This window comes from Dendropsophus ebraccatus, chromosome 4, assembly GCF_027789765.1.
Source record: "Dendropsophus ebraccatus isolate aDenEbr1 chromosome 4, aDenEbr1.pat, whole genome shotgun sequence".
NCBI classification, from domain to species: Eukaryota; Metazoa; Chordata; class Amphibia; order Anura; family Hylidae; genus Dendropsophus; species Dendropsophus ebraccatus.
The window spans coordinates 111,205,910-111,230,917 of NC_091457.1; the positions used below are offsets into that span (position 1 = coordinate 111,205,910).

The window sequence follows — 25,008 nt, forward strand, 5'->3', positions numbered from 1 at the left end:
AGTAGATCGCTGCCATCGTGATCGTTGACTTTCAGAATGTTGAAAGTTCAACAATCAGCCAACATCATGTCTTCTATTGCACTAAGCGATTATTGTCTGATATCGAACCGGTAATTGCTTAATGTAATAGGGCCTTTAGATTTTAGGATGTGGTTATCAGAGGACTGGACTTTATTAAGGCTTGATAGTTCAGCTCCCTGGTCTTGTGCTCCATCAGATCCTAGAGACTGTATAGTCTATTGACACATTTCTGTTCATTAACTCCCAATCATTGCAGCTGCCATAAAGAGTGCACACCCTGCTGCACTGTTTATACAGACAGAAGAGTGTGTCTTCGATATGGCCGCCCCCAGGGAAGTTATTCAAAACAAGTGGGACTATTGTTACGAAGAAAATAGCAGCCGCTCAGTCTGTGGCTGCAGAAGATTAAGCTTTTACATTCATCTAATACATTTTGCCACCAATCCCCCAAATAGGCACAGAAGAGGCAAGGACACAATGAGTCTGATTTTATTTAGCAAAAATGTTTAATCTCTTTGTGATGCGAGGATTTTATTTACAGGTACTAAATCTGAGCAACATTAAAATAGTAAGATATTTACAAAGGATGGCTCAGCGGGCGTCGAGTCACAATCAAGAGTTTTTATGTTTTTGCTACAGGCCAGAAATTGCCATTGCTCCACTTCATTGCAGCAATGGAGGGGTTAAGTGGACAATTTGCTTCCCCTGATGCTGTCTTGGAAAAAATAAATTCCAGTGTAAGGGGGGAGGAGTGGATGTGCACTTCACCAGACAAGGGGGACCCAACAAAAGCTTCCAATATTTTACCTCCTAAAGGCCACAGAGGAGTCAGCAACACCTTACAGTGACTGGTGCCCAACCTAGGAGATGTGTGGTGTTCTTGGCACATTGCTCTCCACTTGAACAGATACCACCTTAACTCTGGTAGGGACCAAGTCACTAATACAGATAGATGTAAAGAGGAAACATTGCGGGCACTGTCAGGGGATTCGCTACATTTAGTAGATGGATAAAAAGCTTTTACTAGTGTTTGATGTTTGTTTCTCTTTAATCGACCAGTAGTTAGTGAAACCTCTGCAGACGGAGAGGCGCGAGCTGCAGTGTGCAGAGGAGATGTAACAAACCTACAAAGGATAGATTAATGCAAAAACATCATTAACTGGGTGAGGATGGTGTCTGCAGGGGGAGATGGGGAATTTTATGTGCTGTAATGGACTGAGACGCTGTAAGTTCTCAGTGTGCACTTGTCCTATGGGCGCCACTGCTATTACGATTGGGACCTGACTGTTATTTTGATACAAAGGGGCAAACCAGTTTGATATTTATATTCACTCTAGGTAAACTGAAGAAAATAACTTGCTAAACAACCATATTGGCTCACATGGTTATAATAGTAAAGTAGCAGAATGCACCAAATTTATTAAGCGATATATGCCTTTTTTGACACAGTTCACTCCTATTTTTGTTTTCTCTTCAATCTGCTATCTGAAAAAACTAAATATTAGGCACCATGGTCTATGGGTTGACTAGCTGATCATAAGGGACTATAAACTCATCTAGAAATCCTACTAAATGAATGTAGCCCATACGAGAGTACAGTCTGGGGGCTGTAGAAAGAGACATGGAGCACTATTGTTCTTGTTTGTCATTGTGCCACCTACTGGACTTTCTTAATGGGGGCGGATATGATCTGAGAAGTAGCTTTCTAATTTTCTTAATATATTATGAAATATGAATTTTATTAGTTTCTTATGGTAGATATGTCTAAGCAAGGGTCTCTGTTAGTGATGAGTGAACTTACAGTGAGTTCAGGTGACGACTGCATTTGAATCACATTGGCTGGAGAAGAAAGAGGCAAACCCAAACTTACTGTACGTTTACTTATGTCTAGTCTCCGGCCTACGCTCACATAGTGTCTTATCTATATTTGTCTCCTTGAACACAATTCAGAAACTGATATATATCTCCAAGGGTTACAAGTGGGTACTATACAACATTGCACCCACTTTCCCACAATTCAATTTCCTTACATGTGCAGTGAAGACCAAGTTCCATATAGCACAGAAACTATTTAAACAGTTACAAGGTCAGTTCCGTAGCACATCATTCGCATGTACGGAACGTGTGGATATCCCTAATGGGACAGACCAGGAGTTTACAGGTGAACTAAGCATGACTGTCCCACAGGCAACTTAACCAAGAGGCACATTGGTGGCTAAGATCTAGTAAGTATATGTCTCTCAATTAGCACATTTTCTGAAATCTTTGTACATTAATAATGCTTTGTGAGACAACCCCTTTAACAGATTGCAGTCCATCAGTTTCCTGTGACATCACCATCACATTCCCCCGCATGACCCAGTGATGTAATTGCCTCTTTAACTACATGGCATTTCAATCAGCCAAAATAAGTGATTGGGAAGAATTTATTAAGCTGTGTGAATATGAAAGATTATTATAGGGAAAACCCACAGAGTTACCCAGGATTAGGAAAATATAACAACTTTTTCTTTCTTCCAAAAACAGCACCACATCCGTTGCCAGACTGTATGAACTTGGCTCCATTCACTGCTGTGGAACTGAACTGCAATACCAAACACAAACTGAGGATAAGAGTACTGCTGTTTCTGGAAGTAGTTATGATGTTTTATTCCTGGATCACGCCTTTAACAGTGATTTTTCCAATTTTATAACATTGATTTCACCTCCATTGAATTCAGCTAATAGACTGTAAGATCTATATAATTTGAACGGCAACATGGATTTCCCACTGAAATCATTGGGAAGCCGTTAGTGTATTTCATACAGCTCTCAGTATGGAAGATTTTTTTTAATCAAGTTTAATGTAAAACATTTTTTTTAATTTTTCATTTTATGATGCTCATGATTCTGAATTGTTGCAGTTTTCATTTTGGCCACTAGTCTTAGAACAAAAGGTCTCAGCTTAGTTATGTCATGAAATGTAGGGGATTGCTGGAAAGTGATCTCTACAGCATAGGTGGACATTCACACGTTCCATGATTACGGTGCATGCATGGAAAGATGTGCTGCAGACCAGAATCAGCCGTGCAGCTGTCAGGACTGTATTAGGAAGGTTTAAACCAATTTGGAGCTCCTGGCATCATAGTGAATCCGCAAGTTCCTCATTCCGTTCCACAGCACATCTTCCACATATATATGGACAATGCATGGAACGTGCTCCCCTACAGCAGTAGATAGTGTTTAATGATCTTTTCTCTAGTCACATAGATTACTGAGCAAGCTTAGGGAAGATTCAGCTCCCATAATAATGTACTGAAAACAGATTAGAAAAAAAAATCTAAAACTAAGCCCTGACCATTGGAGAAGTGAAGTTTTGCTACAAGATCTTGCAACCACATAGGAAAAATACTGACAGTCCATGATGAGGTCACTTTAGAGCCATAAAACTAGGACTGGTAATTGACCATTGAGGACTGAACCAACAAACCTAAAATTATCTAAAATTCTAAAAAAAACCTGCCATGTTTTTAAGTAGTGGCTTAACGTACGATTAAAGTGCACCCGTCGTTAAAAAAACAAAAACAAAACAAGCTTTTGACGTCACAGAGATGCCACAGAGAGCTAAAAGTTTTGATCAGTCCAGGTCTCACATCTGTACTACTCGGGAGGACCGTGCTGCAGCCAGTCCCGCTCTGTGTTAAAAACAAAGAGTTGGTTTCCATAGACTTACACTACGAGCCCGATTCATCACGTGATACAGAGCAGGGAGCAGACGCACAGCAGTCCTCTTTCTGCTTGTCCTCCCTGTCAGTACTCAGACCCGAACCGATCAAGACTTGTGTCTCTGTGACATGTCAAAAGGTACACTTTATGGTTGGGTCTTAAATTTAGACCACATAGTACTAGACTGGATGTGCAGATTTTACAACTATGAATATAGCAATTTTTATGCCACCTCTTGGTTTACACCAAGAGGGTAGCACACACTTACACCAGTTTTTTTTTGTGCCACAACTCTATCTCCGTGTGGATTATTTTAAACTACAACCCTCCCCCTTGTCCAGCAAGGCAGATAAACTGTTAAAACATTTAATAAATGAAGCGCACAGTACAAGTAACAGAATCCTGCCCCAAACTGCTCTGGAAAGCCCCTTGTGGCACCATGCTGCATGTTGCTGACTCCTCCAGCCAAAAGACTCAAGCTTTCAAAACAAAAATTTAGTTTATCAATCTTGCCTTTGATGACAAAAACCCACCCCTGCAAATTATTGATGGAATGCTCAAAAAAAAAAAAAAAAAAAGCAATCTTTGATTATACCTAGTCCTTAAAAAATTGGAAATATTCAGTGAGGCTAAAACTTGGGGAGGGGGGGGGGGGTCCCTTAAGATCTTCATTGCTTATCTACTCGCCTTCCATTGTGTACAGACTGGGACTTATAATAAATTAGGACAACACTAAACCACTCAGCACTTTCCGAGTTCCTGTACCATAAATTGTAATTAGAGACAGTATATTTATATATATTAATGCCCACATAATTATCTAATGCAGCACAGCATTGTGGGTAGGCTCTGCCAACCAAGACCATATATATGTACATTCATTTAAACAGGTGCCGTGAATCTCTATGTGCTTTCAGCAGCCATTTTATCGCCAACATTTCCAATAATATTTCTATTTAAAAAAAATCACACATTTTCATTCCAAAAAAAGAAATGGGGGATAAGGAGGAAAACTGAAAATTGTTTTCCCCCTCTGTCACTTTCCATCTTGAACCCTTACCCTCCCCTAGAACAAAAATGTGGTTAAATCCACACCTCCCTCCTCAACTCTAGATTCTTCTTCAAAAAATCTTTTTTATTCACTAAAACAACATTGAAATGAACATGGCACAGAATATAGTCTAGAAAAATATCAAAGGTTTTGGATTACTTTGTCCATTCTGCGTGGGTGAGGGGATATGTAGGATTCATTTACCTTTTTAATTTTTTTTCCCAAGAACACAAACACATTCCTTATCAGATTGTTTTTCGTCATTCTTTTGTTTTTGTCTTTTTTTTTTTTTTTTTTGTTTCATTATTTCTTTAAAAATCCCGGAATTTCGTTAAATTGTGCAAATGTAGCAGTAACACTAGTGGCCAAAAGCCAGAGAGAGAGGAATTTTTTTTTTTTTTTGTTGTTTCTTTAACCTAAGAATGTAGGCAGCCAAACGACAGGAAATTTTTGGTATCCCATCATTGGGTCATGTCTTTTCCACGGCCGATGGAGCTTCCTCTCCCCCTCGGAACGCACAGGCAGCTCTCATTGTCTTAAATCTATATTTTAATTTGTATTGACATTTCTGGAGTCCCTTAATTATTATTTTTTTTGTATTCATTTATAAAGGTTTCTATGTTGTTCTTTGAAATGGTCTCTAAAGTCTTTATGTACAGATTTTTATTTATTTGTTTCAAGAAGTTTCCAGTCCAGTTCTGCAGCTCGTGGATTTTGAAGGCCACATGCGTTGAAGTGTGGTCAGTTTATAGCACTCTCCTCCATCTCTCTCTCTCAGTAGCCACTGCTAAGAGATTCTTCTCGTGCAGACTCCCCATATAGACTTCAACTGCTGAGCGACATTGTGTCAATGACTTGTTCCAATTTACTTCGTAGCCGTTGTCTTCTTGCTTGTTCGTCTTTTTCCAGCGCGGTTAAGATCTGAAAGGCAACAGAAATTTCGTTTACCATTAGAAAATGTGGAGCATTTCCATGAAAGTCTTATATTGGTTTTGTTTTTGTATCCGTAAAGAACAGTGGTAGAGATAACACTGCTTGCACCAAAAAAAAAAAAAAAAAACTAGCTTCCAAGTGCATTCCATATTCAATGGGTTTTAGACACTTTTGCACCTTCCTTGAAAAGGAGCTGTGACTTACTTGTTTATCTCCCCTAATTATCCTTAGGCCTTATTCACACGTTCAGTGTTTCACAGACATGCTGTCCATGGAAGGCCTGACGTGGATCGTGACCCCCCCCCCTCCCTGGCATCATCTGTCTTTGAATATTTATGGCTGCTTCATTACAATGCCACGAATATTCAAAGACCTTAACCACTCCGAGCAGCATATGGACAGATGATTGAAAGAAATCCACGCCATGCCTTCCACGAACAGCATGTCCCTGAAACACGGAACATATGAATAAGGCCTTACACGCTTTAAACTGCTTTTCAAAAGAAGTGTTACACTATAGGGTAAAACTGGTTGGCAGATGTATGGCTGCTTGAACCACACATATTAGTGCATGTCAGTCCCCAGTGAACCAAAAGGAGTGTTATGGAGACCACCAAGTAAGAGTACTCAACATTTTCCATAATTCCCAATTACGGTGATCCTAACAGCGTGGACAACTTTAGTTCAGTCAATGTCCAATATGCTGTGATACCGTGATTGGCTGAGCACAGTTATGCTCAGCCAATCGCGGCTGAGCATCTGATGACGCGGCAGAAGGCGGCCGGCACTCGGGACGATCGGAGAGCTTCGGCTGCCTGTACGAAGATGATGTTGTGGTACAGAAGATCGGGGATGGATCGGGGAAGATCGGCACATGACAGGTATGTATAATGCACCACACTTCCGGGTACACGAGCGAGGGTGGCGGGACACAGGAAAGGGGGCGATTCACAGACATAACATACATTACAAAGTTGTATAACTTTGTAATGTGTATTATTCTGTGAATAATTTCTTAGCGCTGCACTACCCCTTTAATGTCTAAAGGTCCTATTTTTTCTTTGACTAAAAATAAGTAAATAACTCAAAGTTCCTCACCCCTTCTCCTGTGTAATCTGCAGATGACAGCGCTGATCACCCCTCCTCCTGGAATAATTATGTCTTTCCTTATTCTGAATAGCTGCCCCTTCTGACATTTCGCTGCTGTCACAACACTTATTATAGCCTCAACCATTATTAACAATACAATTATAATCACCGTACTAAGGGAAATTATAGCTAAATATGCGGGAACACTCACAACTTACATCACAACTTTTAGACAGTGGCGGAGGATGGGGATAGTGATACAAGGATATCAAAATGTGACCTCAACAACCAAATTCCAGTTCTGGCTATGGGCAACAGCTCCAGTCGCCTCACCCCTTGTGATCTTCTGAGTGTGCACTCACCTCATCCCTGTACTTGGTAATATAGGAGTAGATTTCGTGCAGGGCGCTCATGCTATTGAACTGACTCAGATGTAACCGGGACTGTTCGGCCAGGTATGCGCTCATATCCTGGTCACTGATTACTGGCATTTTGGCGATGTCTGCGTAATATCTGCAAAAAGGACAAAAGTAAATCAAACAATGAAATAGGAGGATGGAAATATACCAGACACAGTCAATGGAAAATGGTGGCACTCACCTCTCCACCCAGCTCTTGTAGTTGGGTATGTCCTTGGCATACAGCAGCTTGTTACTGGGTGAATCTTTGCCCAATTTGTGCTCTGACGTAGAACAAGAATCCATGAATGTCTGCGCCACCACCGAGAGACAGGCATCTGTGATGCTGTTCTTGTGAATGTCGAAAACAAACTGAGGGTTCTTGATCACATTTACCCAGAACCTAAGGGGTAAACTGTGAGGACAGATATAAGAGTTATAAGATGTCAAGTGACTAGTGAGGCAGCATTCTGATTATAGGGCCCAATTACACAAAGTGATGACCTGTGGAATAAGGCCGATTCGGAAGATTATTGTTCCGTGTAATGAAGACAATGATCAGCCGAAGAAACGATCGGCTGATCGTTGTTTAAACCCGCTTTAAAAATAAATAAATAATCATCCGTAGTGGTGCGCTGCTGACAGTGTAAAAATAATAGAGATGAGCGAATCCCTCATCAAAACAAAGCAAAGCGCTGCTCGCTCCATGCCACTCCTCCCAAGATGCTGGGAAAAGCTGGATCCAATCTAGGAATGTATCCAGCTTTTCCCCAGCAACCAGGGTGGAGCGGCAGGGAGTGGAGCAGCACTGACAGGTAGCAGACTTGATGAACGATTTGCTTATCTCGAATAGAAATTATACTTATACTATTCTGCCCCATTGTCCTGCAGCCTTTGCCTGTGTTTCCCTCTCACCGCTTACACTTCTGGCCCCATCTCTTCAGTGACAGGTCGCTAAGCCAACCACTGGCCGCTCGCTGTCCCATCTCTGTTAGTGATTGGCCTGTGACTAAGGAGATTAAGCCAAAAGAGTCAGTGGTGAGCAGGTAACATGAGCAAAAGGCTGCAGGACACCGGGGGAAAATAGGCAAGTATAAAATTTATTATTTTCCATGTAAAAAGCAAAAGCTGCATGATAATTGAGCTGTGTATGGGCTTTGTAAGCGAGCACCAATCTAGAAGACCAGCACTCACTGTGTGGGGTCAGGCCGTGTAGTATGACTCTCTTTTACACTCTACATCTAGGAAGCCTTGTCATTCATTATTTTAGAAAAGCCGAGTGATAACCTTTCTCGAGAGAGCTATAAGCATAACAATGTCCATCTTAGTATTTAAAAAAAGAAAAAAAAAACAACTCAATGACACTTAGATTTTTGTGAGTGGTGCGCAACCTGCAACTCTGCCAATGTTCCAGCATTCAGTGACACCTGCATCTGAATCTTGCAGAAACAGGAGTGAACTATTGACATGTGACCTGGCAGCTATAATGTGCTATAATCTGTTGGATGACAGGTTAATGGGTCTCCATTGGGATTTGGTTGGGCTCTGCTTGTCAGGAAACAGTTAGCAGGTGAAGGTCTGGACAGGCTGACACTGCTGGCGTGTGAGTGTTCACACTATAGTAATATCCACCAGTTATACACCCTCAGCAGTATTCATGTTCCTGCCATTCAGCCTGTAATGTGGTGAGCCACTTATACAGCACCGCTAGTCTTGTCACCTGCCCCTTAATGGCTCCCTCTCTGATGGGTGGATAGAAAACAGTCTATTTCTATGCTGTAATGGTTGAACTGTACAATTTAGGGTTGCAATGATGATTAGCATTTTTGCTTCTCAAAATTACATACAAGTTCTGCTTTTAAGGGGTCAAAAACTTCAAATAATAAAACACGTTTCAAAAGACTGCATCCTAAGCCATACATGCATTAAAACATACAAATCTGACTCCTCAATCACACTTTGCTGGGAGAGCTGAAAGGGTTAACCATAACATCCATCTATAGATACATACATTGCTCCAGTCACCGTCACTAATTGCTGGCGGCCATTGAACCATGCCAAAGCAATTTATCTGCCACATTACAAATGTCATACAAGGGGACGTCCTGCTGGCAGGAGAAAGATGAGGAGATGCAATCACAAAACCAGAACGAAGGATGAGAGAGGGGAAACCCCACAGGGGCCCGTGTAAAGGTGACCGGACGCAAAGGGGAAAACCTGAATAAGGAGGGGGAAGAGGCAGCGGGACGCTCCGAGTTACAGCATTGAGATGAGTAAGATTCACAGAAACAGTCAAACCCGACACCAAAGGTTTCAAAGGATAATGAGGAGGATTTCATCCAAATGACTGTCCGGATCAGGATCACAGCAGCCATAGGGTAATATCATAAGGTGCGGGAGGAGGAATCTAACAGGATACTGTATCCTACTCTGGGAGTATGGTTCAGTTGACACTACTGTCATTATAAAATCAATGCAATAAAATAGTCACTGACTTTAATTGGGGCCCCAGTATTTTTGACAAAACAGCGCTGCGAACTAAACTATTCTCCCCATAAAAATTTCAAGGAAACCCACTGACCTATAAATCAATCATTGTATAATGATTTTTTTTTTTTTTTTTACATTGTATCTGTCTAAAGACCAGGACTGTCTAAAGGCTAATGCACACGTATGTGCAGGGTTTTAGAACTGTATGATTTATTAGCCTTTGAAGGTAAAAAAAGAAAAAAATATATTTTCTTATTTGTAGACAGCAAACAGAGACCTTTAAAAGCATGAGGAAATGAGGTGTCTTGTCTCTGGCCATTTTGATAGTGGAGAAGATGGATTCCACCTCAGGCCTTATATCGCTGCTATCTGGCCATCAATGATGACATTTGGGTGGCTATTCTAGAGTATGTTCCTATACTAAGTGGTAGTGAGGGTTATTGTCTTTCTTACCTCTAAAACCCTGATTGACCCGTTTAACAAATTACTGAACTACAGTCCTGCACTCTGTAAGCCATATTGCTACATATAGTTACCAGTTGCTCTTCCATGTGTGCCGCACATCGTAGTCTGTGATTTGGTGCTTATCCGCCTGCTCGTCCAGGAAGTCAAACATGTACTTAATGGCAAGAGGTAGTGCGCTGCCGCGGTGGGCCGTGCTGAAAATGGTCTCAAATAAATCATCCACAAACTTCTGCAGGGTGCCCTGTACACGAAAAGAGATGGGAAGAATAAGTTACAGGGTGCGTTCACACCTACAGGATCTGCAGCAGATTTGATGCTGTGTTCAGTTATTTAAATTAAATCTGCTGCAGAAAATCCGCTGCAGATCCTGTGGGTGTGAACGCACCATAATGTACATAACATGACAATAAAACATAAGGAAATCTCATGAGTTGTATTGTCTCCCTCCCTGACAAAGTTTCTGTGGACGATATTAATGAATTGGGTCGCCCCTAAAATCATCACCACCCCCATCAAGATAAGAAAGAAACCCCCTTTAAGTACAATGATCTATGCAGCCATGCCATTGCCAGGCAAAGCTTTCTTAGGAAGAGGTGACTAACTGTACAGCTGCCATCACAGTTCCCACTGTGGGTTGTCACTCGCTTTTCTCAAGTCTCTGATTCAATCTGCTGCAATATGGAAGCTGGGAAAGCTTTGCTGAATATCTGGATGGCTACATCCCCAAGGGTCTGGCTGAGCTGTAACGTCAGCCATATTGACTGTCAATCATCTTTCCAGGAACAGATCGCTGCTTTTAGGGGGAACAGCTTTTCCTTTACATGTTAAAGTACAGAATTATGTACTCTACTAATATATTCTATGTAAAATATCATGGGGGGGGGGGGGGGATAAAACTGCTAATCTGCTCTGGGAACCCTACAAATACAACAGGAATCCTTCAGAAATCGCCTAAATATTTCTTCATGCATCCGCAATTAATTTTGTTGTTCTGTGCCGGCAGATTCCCCCATAGAATTACGAGTTATTACACTAGCGGAGATGTTATGTAGCGAGGAAGATTTGCTGAAGGTTCAGCGTCCACAGAAAAGCTCATTAAAGTAGGAATTAATCTTTCCTGTAGCCATTAATATCCATAGAACAGCCGTAAATACCGTGCTCTGCTAAACAAATATATATCCAGCTAACCGCAGCCTGAACGTATATATGAGGGGGGGGGGGGGAGGGGTGTAAATAATACGGAGGGAGATTTACAGCTCCCACAATTAGTGGGGATTTCACATTGGGGGTTTATTGAGCAACCTGTAAATTCCTCTTTATATACCCATTAAAAAACAATGGTAGTTAATTCATGTCATAACCCATTGATTGTTGCTGTAAATCAAACCCCCCTCCCCCCCATTTTCTTTAGCTGATTTAAAGGAAGTGAAATGACAGTCACTCACAGTCACCAAGAGCAGATGCCCGCGGGTAAGGGGGGAAATAGATTCAGCGTTTATCAGGTATCTGCTCTACAGTCAAGAAATAGAATTATACACAGGAAATGCTCATAAATCCTGGGATTGATAGATTTCAGACTATGAGATGACTATAGATAGATGAAGATGTAATAAAGGGGTTTTCCAGTGATAAAACCTATTATGAAAGGTCTAACACGTGGGTCTCCAAACTGCGGCCCTCCAGCTGTTGCAAAACTACATTTCCCATCATGCCTGGACAGCCAAATCCAATGCTTTAGCTGTCCGGGCATGATGGGAATTGTGGTTTTGCAACAGCTGGAGGGCTGCAGTTTGGAGGCCCATGGTCTAACAAATAACATATAAAGTTATTTTACTATCTTTATATAGTCTCTCATGCTTCTGATGCAAACTGTCTGCTCTGTTATCTACTTTCTGCCTAGTTTACATACTGTAGAAGACTTCTTATTCCTGTTCTACACTTTAGCTGGGAATTCACCCAAATATATCTCCCTCCCAGTATGCGGTGAGCTGTAATGGGTGGGTTTATAGTCAAGATGATGTAGTAGGAGGGATATGGAATTTTCTGAATACAGAAAGGTAGTAAAATAACTATTGACTGATCTGTGAAACCCCTTTAATTATTACAGTTTTTCTCTTTTTAGAACCTGATAACTTGTATAGATGATGTCCAGCAAGCATAGGTGATTGGTTTGCTGTAATGTTATCTTAGCGTTCTCTGGATATAATCAACAGTGTTTCCAATGGTTTACGCTTACAGGGCAAAACCAGATCTCTCACCTTAGTGGCCAACAATCTTGTAAGGTAGATCTCAGACACCATCTTGCTCCCCCGATCTCCCTCTCGCTGGTCGAGGTGGTCGTGGTTCTTCACCAGATGCCAGAGTTTGGTGCCGCTCTCCAGATCAGGGGTGATCATTGGTGTGCGGGAGCGTAAGCTGTCAGGACTGGAGGCCGTCCGTAGCATGCTCTCTGGTAACAGAATAGAGGTAGGTCAGTGGAAGAGAACTTCATATGAGGTAATTTACAGCTGGCAGTGTTCCTGATGTTGTTAAGTATAATGCTCAGCATGGAAGTAAAGAGTGGGGTATTAGGGCATGCTGGGATTTGTAGTTTCTCAAAAGATGGAAAGATTGGTAGAGATTTTATTAAAAAATATACTACTGTCTCTTCTAACTGAACCCCATAAAGTGAAGCATCACCGCTAGTAACACACCACAATAATCACAATCCCACACGTCTCTCCTATCATGTCCCACCAATCACTCACAATCTCCCAAATAACCAAATGCTGGCAAAATCTACTGCTCATTTTCCGTTTCATCAGTCCCATTTTTTATCTATTATCCATTTAGCTTACAGTCCATGAAGGCAGCAGAAATAAAAGGTTTCTTATTTGAGAGCACTGCAGAGACACCACATATTATAGAGACAGTGGGAGAAAAGAGAGACATGCACAAAGAGGAACCCAACCCTACTTCTACCTGCTGTGCCATTGTATATGATTCACTGTTTTCTGTTATATCCCACTTCAGACTAGTATTAGGTTTACAGGATTAGAAAACCATAGTTTCTTTCTTCCACCTCACCACCCCTGTCCTAAGCTTGGATGTAGTACTGCAGCTCTATTTCACTTAAATAGAACTGTGCTGCGAACAAATGGCGCTCTTTGTGAAAGAAAGCAGCTATGTCTTCCTAATTCTGAATAACCCCTTTAACTATAATGTATTTAAGGACCATAAAACATACATAAGTATATAACATATAAGCAGTTGCTGTTGATTTCAGGGTTAGTAGCCCATGAGCATTCCCATCATCATGTGCCATAAAATTAGTCAGCTAAACCAGTAAGTAGTGATCTTACTGAGACATTGTGTATGTCTGTCTAGCCCGACTACAAACATGGCTGATTCCACTGTGGATCAGTACACGGACCGTGAGAAAGGAACCAGTCTAACATCTTTATCTGGTCTTTAAAGACCCGAGTAACAAAGCGCTGGAACCGTTTAATGAACATTTCCCACAAGCTTTACAGAATAATGTTTCATTTCTATGCTGATTTCCTCTCTCCCCCCCCCATAAACGGCACCTACAATGCAAATGAAGACGCTGTAGGCAGACGCCGGTTCTAGCATTGACATTTCAAAGCCAATTATGTGCGATAATTAATTTTAGCGTTGCTATCAATTCCCTTTGATTGGAGATAGGTTCTGCTGCTTCAATTAGTTACTAAAAGAGGATATTTGCTTGACCTCCAGACAAAGCTTTATTGGAAGATAAACAGATCACAGACAATGGCGTCATATTAGTTACTGAAACTTATGTAGAATTATTGCTGAGCTATCGTACTTTATATTCTCCAGTCACATCCGGAGCGGCTTTCAAAATCCTGCAGGTCACTCTGTTAGCTCCACCCACTCTCAGGCATGTGACCTAACCGCTAACCTCTGTGCAACTGTCGCCTGTGCTTCCCACAATGCACTGCTCTCTGGTCACAAGAACTAATACAATTCTGAATGAGCTTTAGACATGAATGGAGGACAAATCGGCATGTCATTCAAAATCACTGACCTAAAAGTGGCTTGGATTGTGCACTCACCGTATCTGCTCAAAGACTTTGTAAACGTTGATGAGTTTGAGATGTTGTAGGCAGAGTTTTGTTTGGGAACCAGTGCAACCGAAGATCCATCAATAACCTGCAATGATCGGATAAAAAAGAACAACTCTGAACGGTCTGTGCAAAAACAGCTGCCCATAATTGTCAGATAAACGTTCATTTGGCCGACAGCTACTCCTATCAACTTCCTCATACATGTGCATGCATAGTGTCTGTGTGTGACACTTTTAGCTACAAGTCAACTCTCATAAGAACAACTGGCAGGGTATGTGTAAATCCAGTATGCCCAATCTTCCTTTGGTCGGTGCATTAATCAGCCAATCTCCCCAAAATTGGTATGTTCAGCCTCCTTAGTTCTTATGTGTATAGACTTAAGACTACATGTACTGTTCCCATACATGTAAGTGTGAGGCTACGCACCTGGTAGTGAGCCAGTGTGTTAAGGCGTTTCCAGTCGTTGTCTATTTTGGTTGTTACATCCTCATCCTGTAGGATTATTCTCGCCATCCTACCCTGACGCCATTCTGTAGAATAGAGGAGAAAGTAAATCATTTCAGTGTGGATTTATAGAGGTATCCCAACTGCATATACATAAACAGAACCACTACCTAATGCGGGAACCAGGGCCCCATTACTTTTTGGCAAAAGCAGCCAGAAAAAATGTTCAGATGTAACTGTAATGGAAAGAGCCACACACTTTGGTCGTGCCCATTGCCACACTAGCTAGCTTCTTTGGATAGCCAGCCAGAGTCAGGGTGACCTTTATTCTAAGGAGGCGAGTGTTTTGTTTTGTTTTTTATTCACATAAGATACATGTTCAAAATAAGTTGCCATAAACTACAGAGAAAAACATAGGAAATGATGGAGCAGACTGACATCTGAACCCACATTATTACGAAGAAACAGGTTTCCTGCTTTTGGAGACCCCTTCTCCAAATAGGTAAGGGACCCCAGAGATAGGGCCCTCATCCATCAAACATCTATAGCTTATTCCCCTTGTCTATTTTGGCATCACAGAGACACATGACTGCATTCTCTTACCAAGGTCCATGTCTCCTGCTTTAGGTCTCTGGGAATAGGGGACCCCCTTGTACACAGCATCCAGCAGCTTCTCTTTCACTTGCGTTATGGTGTCACAGTTCAGCACCTTCACTGGAATTTCAGGGGCGTTTTCATTCTCGGGGTTCACACAGTTCAGCGTCTGTAAACAAGAGTTTTCATTGTGACAGAAATCTGGGACTGTCTGGGAGTTCAGTGCAACCTGCAATCAGCTAATTAAATTATTCTATATTTTTCCAGAATTTATGACTTTAATAAGCATCGTTCCCCTTAGGAGCAGAGAACACAGGTGCGAGGTACAGATTTTTGTTATTGATGCTCATTAAACCCATTGCCTGCTGAAAAAATATACAGTGCAAACATCCTCAGCCCTCCAAGACCAGGAACAAGGGGCAAGAAAGAAAACACCACTTCCTGCAGGACACACAGCATCTGATAAGTACCTGAAGACTTAAGATTTTTTTTTTTTAATAGAAGTGAATTACAAATCTCTGGCACTTTATGGCACCAGTTGATTTGAAATAAAAAAAAAAAAAATTGGTGAACAATCCCTTTAATATTGGAGTAAAACTAGTCACGAAGGTTCCTATACACCTTAAATACCTGAACGAATATTAACTATCCCATCTTCCTCTTACACGTGAGCGTTCAGCATAGCCAAATATTCATGCGTTCCCTATGGGGAGTGGAAAGCCGCAGAGAGCTCTGGTAGCGGCTTATCTCTCAGAACAAAGGGCTGAACAGTAAAAATCCAGCAACAGGTTCAGCTAACATCAGTATAAAAATAATGTATGTGGGCCTATACAATGTTCCAGCCATCATCCTGGAATTCAGTAACAAACGTGTTTAGCTCACATAGTAGAATAGGATCAGGATGGGTTTTCAGCCTCTGACTGTAAAAATGAACATTCATTTAGAGCAAGCAGAGATGATTAATGTGAGGAATTACAACACAACATATAAGACTGGCTAACACCAGAAAAATGTGGTCAACTGCATTTTTGTGCATGTAATCAGTATACCGTCCGGTATTGCATTTCATTTGTTAAACGGGAACCGAGCCTTAGGAAGTTTTATAACTTTTTATTGCATAATGTAAATCCTCTTTTACCAGCATGTTTTTAAGAGCTGACATTCTGCCCAGAATACTCACTGAACTGACTACTAAAACAGTACACTGTATGCGTCACAGCTCCTCCTGGTGGTGACTGCAGGCAGAAATATATCAGATGATATGCTTAGGGAGAGGATTTAGAGCTCTGAATGCTATAAAAACGAGAAATTAAACCGACAATGGGAGTGCCAGAGTCAACCAAGCACAGTGCTTAGCTATCTTCAGCTTTCCCATAGGCAATGAATGGAGCTTTGGGAGTCTCAGTGGTCAGATTCCTTGTGAGCAGATGCTGATCCCTTTTCTGAGGGTAGGGAAATAAGTGTCAATGGTAGCAATACCCCTTTAACATGCACATATGCCTGCCAGATGGCACAGGTATAGCTGAACAGCCGCTAGACATGTTTGAGCAAAACAATAGAATGGAACAGGAAAATTCTGATTCAAATTTTATAAGACATCATGAGGATTGTTCATCCCCATAAACATTAGATGCCACTGATTCAACACCAAACCTAATGTGTATGGGCACATATAATTGGATACAGATGAAGCCATGAAATGGATTGAAGGATCCCAGTTATAGACCCCCCTCCCACCACCACCAAAGCGGAGGGAGGGGGAGCATGGTGCTGCGTGTAAACTTACTTGAGGCGAGCGGCAACATGACTCATCGCTCAGCCCGTCATCGGCACAAGGATTCTTCAATCCATTAACAGGCAAGCCACATTAGTGAGACACACAGAAGAGACAGGTTGGCGAGAGAGAAAGAGAGAAAGAAAAAATACCAATGTAAAATGAACGGCTTCTCTGTGTGGGTGGGAAATCTCTATTAACAGCTCAAACTGACCACAGAGCCCATGAGTCGTTGAGCAAGCAATGCTTGTGGTCAAGGTTAATGAATGTGATGGGACCCAGCCAAAAAAGGTAGCTGACCCAATCTACACTGAGGTATGAAGGACACACATCATAGCATAAGCTTGCGTTAGGCTTGGGCCAACCATGACTGTCCACACTGACTTTCGCACATGCCTTATAGCAAGCACTTTACTGAAACTCAACAATTTTTGCCTAGTCCACACTCAAATATTATCCGAAGACAAGTTGTGGAACCTCTACAAAAATCCGACTTTGTAAGGGCACCATTTTTTGGAAGACTTACCAGCATCTTGTAGTCGATCTGTTGGCGAATAAGCTTGTCTTCACTAAGAGAATATCTTGCTTCACCTGTGATGGCGTCGATTGGCCCCTTCTCCATCTGTTGCTTGATGGCGCAGTAAAGCATGAACAGCGGCTCCCCGGCACACTCCTGAACAGAAAGAGAGAAGATGACACTTTCCATTAGCCAGCTGAAGCCACCAAAATTGGTCAGATCCACCAAGATGTGTCAAAAATCATTGGGTATACATATGACATAAAATATCCTATTCTCCCACCACCTTAAATATTATTTATACATCCTACGTAAAGGGAAGGTTAGCAAAGGATAAAAAAGCTGTTGTCTGTACAAATGCCACTTAACCTAAGGGGTTAAAACAAGGAATGTCATGAATAAAGAGTAACATAACAAGCAGTCATCTTATGGTTCATAGATGAACTACTGTTCAAGACTTTAGCTATACAGGGCTGTTTTTCAATGCAAGGATTTTTCACTGTACCTATGATGATTGTGCGGGTAGACCCTATCACTTAGTGAGTATTCAATAATTATAACCAGTTTTATATATAGATCCAATACCGGCCAAATGATTAAAAATAGACATTGTTGAATCAATTACAGTTCCTTATGTTAGAGGGCTAAAAAGATGGTGAGACTATGCCACACGCAGCCCATATTAAGAATACCCCTACCCACCATGGACTTGGCTATGGCGCGGCTTTCACATGCAGATCTGCTTTGGTGCAAAAGTGCAAGTGCTTGCCTGTCACCATATGCTGTTAGCAACTCGTTAGCATCTGCAGTAATTAAAGAGACAGCTGCTAACGAGCAGGAGCGGGCATACATCATCCCAGACCTTCCACAACGCGCTTGTCTTTGAATTATGGTTCATTTGCAAACTTAGCTTCATTAATTCAACTTGGGGAAGGCAAGGCGCGGGGATCTGAGAGGAAGCAGCCTGCGTCTGGCCAGGCTAAGAATAATTAATCGTTCTGGAGATAAGAGGCGTCAGAAGTTTTGGGGGATCCTGGCCGGATGACTGGCGGATTAACAACTGAGAGAGGATGGAAGCCTGTGCAGAGATTTCAGGCATGGCTTGGAAGGGAGGCCGGTAATTGGGATGCATTTTGAAGGGACAGTCAGCTGTGGCCTTCTATGAAGTCAGCTGAATATAGGCAAACAACCACCAGTAAAATAAGACATTGGCTAAGCATGGTCACTATGTGGGAAAAGCAGAAGCCAGATGGCTAATCCTGTAGGTGGTCCAACCAGCCTTGCTTCTATAGTTTCTAAGGCTGCCTCCATGTGTGCAATACAGACGTGTGTTCACATCTATATTATGGCTGCAAGTCCCTGTTCAACTGCAGGTTTATTGACCTGAACAGATAGCAGCATTGATCACTATGATGCTTTTAGTTTGGTTCTCATGACTTGTGTCCATAATATGGATGCGAACATATGTGAGGATTACACATACATAAAAGCAACCTCACAATTGCACTAGAGAATGTAGGTCTGAGTTGAGTAATGAGTAGGTGGCCCCTTCACCAATGACCCGAACATTTAGTGCCATTTACCTAAATGGCAAAGTACAGATGTAGGAGACTATCCCAAGACCTGACACCTTTGTGTTAAAGAATGACCCTCGTAGGGGTCCCCAAACAATAAAAAACACCATCTACAGAATTAATAAGTGTATTCACATCTGGGTCTGTCAGTGCCACTCTGCAAGGAGGTCTCTATTGTGACTTACAGTGTGCCATTCCAAATGACCCGAACCCCATATTACAACCATAGGACTTATAACTTGAAGAGTCATAAAGCCATTTATAGACCATTCATGCTCCACTGAGAATACTGGGAACAAAAATACGTAAAAGCAGCTCTCTCATGTCGCCATTTAGAGGTAGCTTTACCTTCAAGTTCAGTGTTTCTCTCCAACTAGGATGTCAGAACATGACTGGGGGGAGACTGCCCATCTGTAGATAGCCGTCTCAGGGTTATTGCTCCTTGTCAGTACAGGGTGCTGGTGGGCAGTAGAGAGGCCAATTTTTATGGGACCGTATAACTTAGGGCACAGCAGATATACTATTATATACCATATAAATTAGGGCACAGCAGATATACTGTACTACATATCTACAGAGCCAAAAGGGCATCACAGGGCATCACAGGGCATATGTTCCTCCACTATACACCCTCTAAATCATTCAGTAGCTGTGAGGAATCGCATAACACTTGCCCAGGGGCATAGCTAGACTTCAAGGGGTCTTACTAGTAAAATCAGATAGAGCCCACCACCTACTGACCGTAAACTGAAATATCTGTATGACAGCATTACATAGTACATCAGACCACACCAGTTTCATATTCCCCCCAAAAGGGAACATTATTCTTATATATCATTAGGCCCCCTCAACTTCTGAGCCCAACAACAGCTGCTATAGCTAGGTCCATGCACTTGCCTTAAGCACCTACTTCCTAAAACGCAGTCTAAGTGGTTAAGAGGGTGGAATATACATCCCATAATCTCCTCTTTGGCACTTTGGGGGTCCTAGTATAGGCTTAACTGCACCTACTAGTTCAGCTATGGCATAGCACATTGAACAGCAAGTTCCTTTTAAATATGGCTCTTTGTTTTAGATGCACGCTATAAAAACCGGAGCTGCCGTTCACTGGCAGAAAGCTACAAATATGGGAAGAGCATTATTGACGGGATCTAGCTCATCAGGCATCTAATACCTCGCGTTTCTCAATACTTTGGAGTCGTTTTTTCCCTGTCTCTTTGCTCGCTTTGCAGGGAATGTCTCATTACACTTCTGATGAATAACTGCTCAGGCCTTGAGAGGTAACAGATAAATATATACAATTTGTGCATTACATATATTGCTGACAATTCCAGAAAGTTATTCAGACGCTTCCTTAGACTCCTTAAAAGCAAATCTGTCCAGGTAAACAGCAATACAGCCTCTTCTCTCAAGTTAACAGGCTGATTCAATCCTGGAAAAGCTGGATAAAGGTCTATGGAGTCATTATCCTACTTTTTTAGAGAACTGAATGGCAACTCAATAATGCAGAAGCAATAACCAGGGGCTGTAACACCCCACATTAGCCTTTCAGGTGGCTGGGAAAGATGGATAACCCTGTAGTGTAGCCCTATTAGTTGGTAACTTGATAAGCAGACCAATGTATTTTTTTTTTTTTTTAATCCAGGTAGAAATTCATCTCCACAACTTCCTAGAATGCACTGCTCTATACGCACACAATAACAGATGGTCTGCCAGGCTATAAGTACAGGAACAAGAAGAAGCAAGCCGGCTACTTTTAATGAAGATGAAATAGATTGGGAGCTGGGTGGTCGATACAAGCTAAAGCCTCCCGGCGGAGGGTAATGGGATCTGGGGTCTAGAGCTCCTGGGGACTGGTACAAAACCTAAAAGGTGCCCAACGATTATGTGGCAGGAGTGATCACATCAGGCGGTGACATTTAGGCTGAAGTTGCCTTGTCACCTCCAGGCGACCTTTACATGAATGACTGTTTGTCAATGTTGAAGCATAGAAACACATTCAGCAAAATCCAAGAATTTACAGGATTTGAAAACGTGAGTCTAAAGTACCTAGACAATGGCAGCAATATCAGCTAAGGCAGACAGAGTAAGGTCTGTACTGAGTAAGTACCCTGTTTCCCTGAAAATAAGACTTAGTGGAGGATTTACAGGATAGCTTAAAATAAGGCTGGTTTGTGATGACAACTACTTTACAGTTAATAATAAATGTTTTTTTGTTCAACAATAAGTGTGAATAAATAAGACATTCCCTGAAAATAAGACATAGTGCATCTTTGGGAGCAAAAATTAATATAAGACACAGTCTTATTTTGGGGAAACACGGTAGATCCTGGGTATATTCTGTAATATTACAGAAATATTTAGTAACACACAGTATTTGCTAAACCGTCTTAGTAATCCCCCTCCCCAGGACCTTACAAGTCAATGTCATAAACATAGACATTTCTGATAGACTTTACTGACCCATAATTGGGAAGATTCATGTTTACATCCAGAGGCGTAAAGAAGACTAGACCAAAAACTTCTCCAGGCTACTCCTGAATAAATACTGGTTCATCTGCTGATCGCTCAATTTCTAAAAAATTACAAAAGATGTTGCTTTGCAAGAGCTGGAAAGCCACAAGTTCCCCATTCCTGCTCTAGATGTAAACAAGAATAATCCCCATTCAGTGACAACAAGCACGGATCTCTAAGAATGGTGAAGACTCATTTTTTTATTATATTAAGAGCATACTTATTTATTTATTTTTTTTGTCAATGGGGCCCTATGGGTGACTGTGCCACTGTATGAACTTTTTATTATAGAAAGATCAAAGAGGTACAGTAGTCCCACATAGGTAAATAGGTCTCAACTGATGCATTATGTGAACAGGCACTTCTGTAACTGTACTGGGAGAGATGTTGGAGCTGATTTACTAATGTGCTTCCGTCTAAAAACTAATTGGCTGTGTGTTCATTTTTCCATGCTGGTTTACTGTTCCACCTTTTTTACTAATGGTGTGCGACACAAAAATGCCAAAACCTGACATCCCTATCATTTTGTGTTTTAAAACCGAAAAGTGGGTGTTTCCTTTTAGAATCCACCATAACAGACATATTTATTAAACAAATAGTCATTCCCTTTCCTAAGCTTCTTTTCTAAAAATCAGCCACTTCTAGTGTAGCTAGATGGTCGGGTTTTAGCTTTGTCACTGCCAGATTTAACAAGAGCATCAGACACATTAATTAATCTGTCAGTTGGGGGCTGGGTTCACACTATGTATATTTCAGGCAGTATTTGGTCCTCATGTCAGGTCCTCATAGCAACCAAAACCAGGAGTGGATTGAAAACACAGAAAGGCTCTGTTCACACAATGTTGAAATTGAGTGGATGGCCGCCATATAACAGTAAATAACGGCCATTATTTCAATACCACAGCCGTTGTTTTAAAATAACAGCAAATATTTGCCATTAAATGACGGCCATCCACTCAATTACAACATTATGTGAACAGAGCCTTTCTGTGTTTTCAATCCACTCCTGGTTTTGGTTGCTATACAGCCTCACAAATACAGCCTCAAATATACATAGTGTGAACCCAGCCTGAGAAACTAAAACTCTCAGCTGTAGGGTTCTTGAAAACCAGACGATCTTAGTTAAAGAGCCCCATAGACTTAAGGCTCTACTACACAGCACGATTATCGGCCAAATTCAGAAAGCAACGATCAACAGACATGAGCGATATCGGCTGATCGTTGCAATCATTTGTCTTTCAACATGTTGAAAGACAAACAACTTAGATAGCAACAGCAGCAGCAGACCGCCGCTATCCTCTATGGGCTGCCCGGGCAATCTAGCAATTACCCGGGCAGCTCCCCACGGCCCCCCTATACTTACCTGCATGTAATAGCGCCGGCAGGAAGCGGGGAACAAGGAGCAAATTTACGTTCATAGCGCTTGTTTGCTCCTCAAGTGTAATAGGGGCTTAACTAGTCCCTGGTGTGTCTGCTTTTTTTTATAACCTCTCACCCTTGGTTACAACCAGCATTTGGGCATCCACTAAGGTGGGTACTCATCCTCAGTTTAACTACAATCTCCTGATCTGTCCTGTTAGTCTTGGCAGCTGGTCTTCGCTGGACATGCAAGCAAAGGGGATTGTGGAATTATGTGTTAGGATATGTGGAAGACGTAGCACTACCTGTTGTAGAACAAACTGCAGTAGCCCGTATTCTATTCATGGCGCGCAAACTCATTGCGCAGCATTGGTTGGACGAGACCCCTCCTTCGGTATCGGAATTTGTGGGGAAGGTTAACTGGTTGATTGGCATGGAGAGATATGCGTATGAACAACGAAAAGCATCCAAGAAATTTGAGAAACTCTGGGGAAAATGGTTGGCTATCCCTGAACTAGGATCCACTGGCTCTCACACATAGGCTGGGAGGTGGAGTGGGCAGGGAGGAAGGACGATTTATGCTATCACTGCCTGTATCTTGTCTCCGCTGGCTGGTGAGAGGTGTGCAGGGCATGGCCCAGTCAGGTTACTTGGTCGTGCTTTACATTTAATTGCCCTTGGTGAACATTTTTCAATTGCAGACCCGCTCACACGGTGGAAGGAGGTCGAGAACCGTGGACTGCAGACTTCTATGTATGCTCACAAGGACTGTGGAACTGACAGGACTGAGGAGTGGGGGGAGGGTTAGGGAGGGTAGGGGTCGGAGGGTATGCCCTCTGGGGAGTTTTTGTTTGTTAAAGAAAAAATGCATATATTTCAATAAAAATAATTTGGATTAAAAAAAAAAAAGGGGATTGTGGAAAAGGATGTACACCATTCAACAGCAGGATCACAGTTTAGAAAAGAAAGATCCATGGGGGAGAACAACTGTACAGGGATGTTATTAGTACTGGGTGACTAATGGACAGAAGTTACTCTGGAAAATGGCTGGGCTTCATTCACATCCAGTCAGAACTGGGCAACATATCTGCTGATCATCTAGGATATCAATCAGATTCTTGTTTCATATATTGCTTCTCTATATTTCCAGGCATCCTGGAATGCTTGTAAGTCCCATGCCTGGCATGATATGCAGGGTCACAAACCTGCAAATTATGGTTGTATGGTATAGTGGCAATTTGGCAGAGAAGCAACAGTGAAAACACTGTAGAGCCTGTAGCTGATGTGAACTCTGGGCTCCTAAAGTAGCTGCATTTGTCCGCTGGCAGGATGTTCCATTCAGAGTCTGCGGTAGAAGAATTGGAGGGCATGGCAGAGCTCTATTAGTGTGTTACATTAAGAGCGGGTAATGAGCAGGTATGTGTACGTATTAAGCAGGTCCCCGGAGTATGTAGAGCTTTTACCAGCTTACTGCAGATTAAATGGCCACTTTCAGCCCTGACTAGGGAGGTGAGAGGCTTCAAATACATGGCTTAATAATCAACCTGAATTTCTTTCTGGGAAAAGCAGATTTCGAAACAAGAAGCAATAGCCTAGAAATTGCAACAGGCCTGGGAAGGAAACAAGTCAGGGCTTAGATTCAAGCAGTGGATCTAAAGAAATCACTCTGTGCACTGTACTATGTAAAAGGGAACTCTACCTTTGTATCACTGTAAATGCTTAAAAGGGTATTTCACCAACATTGATGGGAAAAGGGTGGGGGGTTGTAAACTTGGACTCTTGCCATCTTTTATATGACAGCTCATATTCTCATGAAACCTCCTCAGTGCTAAAATAGGAATGTAAGGAATTCTGCTTCTGCATTTCACAAAAAAATATCCTACATAAAAAGGATATCTTCATCTTCAACCCATCAAGATCTCCGCTGATTCTCAGTCAGAGTATATGCACACTTCAGATTCCAAGCGAAGAACTTCAAGCGTATTCTGCTGC

The 25,008-nt window shown here is 41.9% G+C and overlaps 1 protein-coding gene across 4 annotated transcripts in view; it reads right to left on the minus strand.

Annotated features, from left to right (window-relative positions):
* Positions 1 to 508: 508 nt before the first annotated feature.
* Positions 509 to 25,008, minus strand: part of PLXNA1 (plexin A1) — a 246,264-nt gene continuing 221,764 nt past the window's right edge. For 3 of the 4 annotated variants that reach the window (XM_069966727.1, XM_069966728.1, XM_069966729.1), the window contains exons 24-32: positions 17,579 to 17,725; positions 15,288 to 15,447; positions 14,667 to 14,770; positions 14,229 to 14,325; positions 12,411 to 12,601; positions 10,224 to 10,393; positions 7,400 to 7,612; positions 7,162 to 7,312; positions 509 to 5,698 (exon numbers count right to left, since the gene is read on the minus strand). In XM_069966727.1, the coding sequence (XP_069822828.1) occupies positions 5,603 to 5,698; positions 7,162 to 7,312; positions 7,400 to 7,612; positions 10,224 to 10,393; positions 12,411 to 12,601; positions 14,229 to 14,325; positions 14,667 to 14,770; positions 15,288 to 15,447; positions 17,579 to 17,725 (1,329 nt within the window). In that variant the 3' untranslated portion in view covers positions 509 to 5,602. Of the gene's footprint in view, positions 5,699 to 7,161; positions 7,313 to 7,399; positions 7,613 to 10,223; positions 10,394 to 12,410; positions 12,602 to 14,228; positions 14,326 to 14,666; positions 14,771 to 15,287; positions 15,448 to 17,064; positions 17,119 to 17,578; positions 17,726 to 25,008 lie in introns of all 4 variants that reach the window. The other variant, XM_069966730.1, reaches the window with a different exon arrangement.